Raw genomic sequence first — 3221 nt, 5'->3', positions numbered from 1 at the left:
ATATACTTGGAATAGGTTGTAAGTAAGGCTTCTTGCTTGAATTGATCAAAGTTGTTGTCACTGTTTAGCAATGCTCTCTGCAGTAACAATTAAAAGGAATAATAGAAACCCAGTGAGTTAAAACAAACTTCAGGCTTAATCTTCACATTTTTTCATTGCTGGCACATGAACAACTTACCCTTGAGAGAAGAACATATGCACCAGCAAATTTGTTGTCCCAGCTGAAGACATCTGGTTGATCATTAGATCCCATGGACTTGACCAAATTATAGTAGGAAACAGCATTTGTTGCTCTGAAAAGCCATGCAGCTCCCCACAATAGCTCATCCTGAAAATACATAAAGCATATTAAAATAACACATTAATAGTAGCACAAAAAAGTTGGTAAACAGTAGCAACAAACAACAAAATGGCTTTACCTTAAAACCAGAATATGAGCAGTAAAATGGGCAAACTGCAGATCCTAATGAATCACTGTAAGAACCTTGATACTGCAAAGCAAATTCATAAACTTCTCGGGCAGTCTTCACCAACAAACTAGAGTATGTTGGGTCAACATGTCTAAAAACAATAGATGCAGAAGCAAGAGCAGCAGCAGTTTCAGCAGCAACATCTGAACCAGGGTTATTTGGAGATACCGAATACACAGTTCTGCCAGTGTCCATGTCCTCTGGCCTTTGCCAACATTTGTGGTCCACATTTGGGTCTCCAACTCCAACATAAAGCTTACCAGGAGTGGATGTAGCACACTTTAGGAGGTAATCTGTGGCCCAACGAATTGCAGCTCTTGCTTCTTTGATTTGGGGTCCCATTCTCTTGCCATATTCAATTGTGCTCCATGATAACATTGTTGTGGTGTATGCCATTGGAAAATTGAATTTCGCATTGTCTCCTGCATCATAGTATCCTCCACTTAAATCCACCTGCCAAACAAAAGTTTTGGATTTGTAAGCCACTTTTTTAATGTAGATTTTTTAAAATGCATTTATTGTGTTATATTATTATATATATATATATATATATGTACAATTGATGAAAATTAAGTCATACCAAAGTTTATGCATTGAAAGTTAATGATGAAGCAAATTATTAGTTATTCATTGTGATTTGGAATTAGGTAAATTGCGATATTAATCATACAAATCTCAAATAGTACAAACAATTGAGAAAATGAAAGATGAGACAATAGGATGCATCGTACAGCACAATACTGAAAGTAGGGAAGAGATGATTGTATAAGAAAGAAAACATTTCAAATACCATTACTTTAAGGTCTTTTAAATTATAAATATATGTGTGTTATTATATTGGTTGGAGAAGTTCAACCGATTTTGTATTTAAATTTCAAGTAAAAAAACTTTTATAATGTTTATATATTTTATTTATTTGATAAATAATAATTATGTGAATATAAAATTTTAATTTAATAAATAATAAACATTTGATCATTTAATTTTAATTATTTAATATGTAAAATAATAAAAATAATTTGAACCACTTTAGGGTTTAAAAAAAAGTAAAAGATGGAGACAATGACAAATATTAATACCGGAGTTATTTTTTTGGACAAATCACATATATCCCACACGGAAAATAATCTTGTTCGAGTTGAAAATATTTACATCATGGGGAGAGTAAGCGAATCAAGTATGTACCACTTGAATCAGCACCCTTTAAACAGTTATTTATACCAAAATTTACTCTATGAAATATTTGATTTAAGATTATACAAGGTGATAAAACATAACTTTTCAAGAGAAAAAAAAAAAGGTTAAAGACAAAAAAACTAGCATCAAATCAAAGAAATGATATGCTTCCTCAGTTTTTTTATTTTGTTCACATGAATCTCAACATCAAGCTCCCTCCCTAAAGATGACAATTATATTGTGTTTAAAGGTTCAAAAGAACAAACAAAAAAATAAATTTATAAAAAGGAAAAAAAAAACATGAAATTTCTTACATTGGCTGAGCTACCATCAGAAAGACCTGAATTGGATCTCCATGTGATTTGTTGGTCCCGAGGAAGCCTTCCTGATCTCTGGCCTTGAAAAAATAATAAGGATTTAGCCAAAGCTTCTTTGTAGTTTGGGTTGCATTGGACATTGCCCACCAACAAGAATGTGAGCATGAACAAGAAGGAAAAGTAAGTTCCCATCCTCAAAGGTTCTCAAATTGGAGAAGCACCAAAGTGTTTTGTTTTGAAATTTTTTTATGACTTATTGGATGAAACAAATGGCTTATATAGCACTTTTGCATTCAGAAAAAGGAAAATCAATCACATTGCTTAAATTAAGCCATTTCTTGATTGTGATAATATTCAAATGTCCTTGCATGAAAATTAATAATTGCACAAAAAAAAATATCACATATAGAAATAAATGAGTCATAACTCATACGATTATAATAAAGGAAATAATAAGAAGAAAAAAATACTATATTAAGATTTCTCTAATGATGTTGAATGAATTTTGCACAAACTCTGCACCAAAATTACATGAAAAATATAATATATGAGATTTGATTGGTATCTAAACATAATAAATTGTGTTAAGCTCATGCTAACACATGTTGCCACCAATTTTGTCCCTGGTTTCTATGATTTGGTAATTAATTATGACGAGACATTTTTCACAGAAAATTGAATAAAATTTTTTATATTTAAAAATCTTTTGGAGTTTAATTATTATTTTTTTTTTTGTGTTAATTTCTTCCTTTTTCATAGGTCAAACAAGGAAAATCAACTTTAAAGTTTTGGTCGCATGATTTATTAGAGGTATAGATGCACAAAATTGTGAAACACCAATCCCCAATATCGTTTAACATTATTTAAAAAAAAAAATACACACACAAAGAGACAATTATATCATTATTATCAAAATTTCAAAACACACATGACCTAATCCTCTCATTATGTTCCATGTGACACACACAAGTTTCCTCAAATGGCTAAAAATGAAACCTCAAATATCTGTTTGGGAAAATAGTTTGTATCAAGTGACTCAATCCCCTAAACCAAAAGTGCAAAGTTCCCACTATTCTTCTCTTGCTTTATTGTTATTCTCCTTTGGTCAAAATTGACTTGAAAAGAAGAGGCGTGAATGACGTCATACCAAAAATGGGACTCAGATTTGCTAAGCAAACAGTGCAGAATTGTAGTTCCAAAAATAAAAGGGATTAATTAGCATAATCATATATGTGATCTCTTGCTTTTTCTTTTTCTT

At 31.0% G+C, this 3221-nt stretch overlaps 1 protein-coding gene across 1 annotated transcript; it reads right to left on the bottom strand.

Annotated features, from left to right (window-relative positions):
* Positions 1 to 6: 6 nt before the first annotated feature.
* Positions 7 to 2155, bottom strand: LOC133291641 (endoglucanase 3-like; the record flags this gene model as incomplete). The annotated part of the gene is made up of 4 exons (XM_061489944.1): positions 1961 to 2155; positions 420 to 923; positions 179 to 328; positions 7 to 77 (listed from the first exon to the last, which is right to left on the bottom strand). Coding segments are annotated over exons 1-4 (920 nt in total), but the record flags the coding sequence as incomplete, so codon positions are not given.
* Positions 2156 to 3221: the final 1066 nt, after the last annotated feature.

The sequence above is a fragment of the Gastrolobium bilobum genome, unplaced genomic scaffold (assembly GCF_033153095.1).
Source record: "Gastrolobium bilobum isolate Gb01-03AN ecotype WA unplaced genomic scaffold, APGP_CSIRO_Gbil_v1 utg332409, whole genome shotgun sequence".
Classification (NCBI taxonomy): Eukaryota; Viridiplantae; Streptophyta; class Magnoliopsida; order Fabales; family Fabaceae; genus Gastrolobium; species Gastrolobium bilobum.
This window is presented reverse-complemented; position numbering and strand designations above follow the sequence as displayed.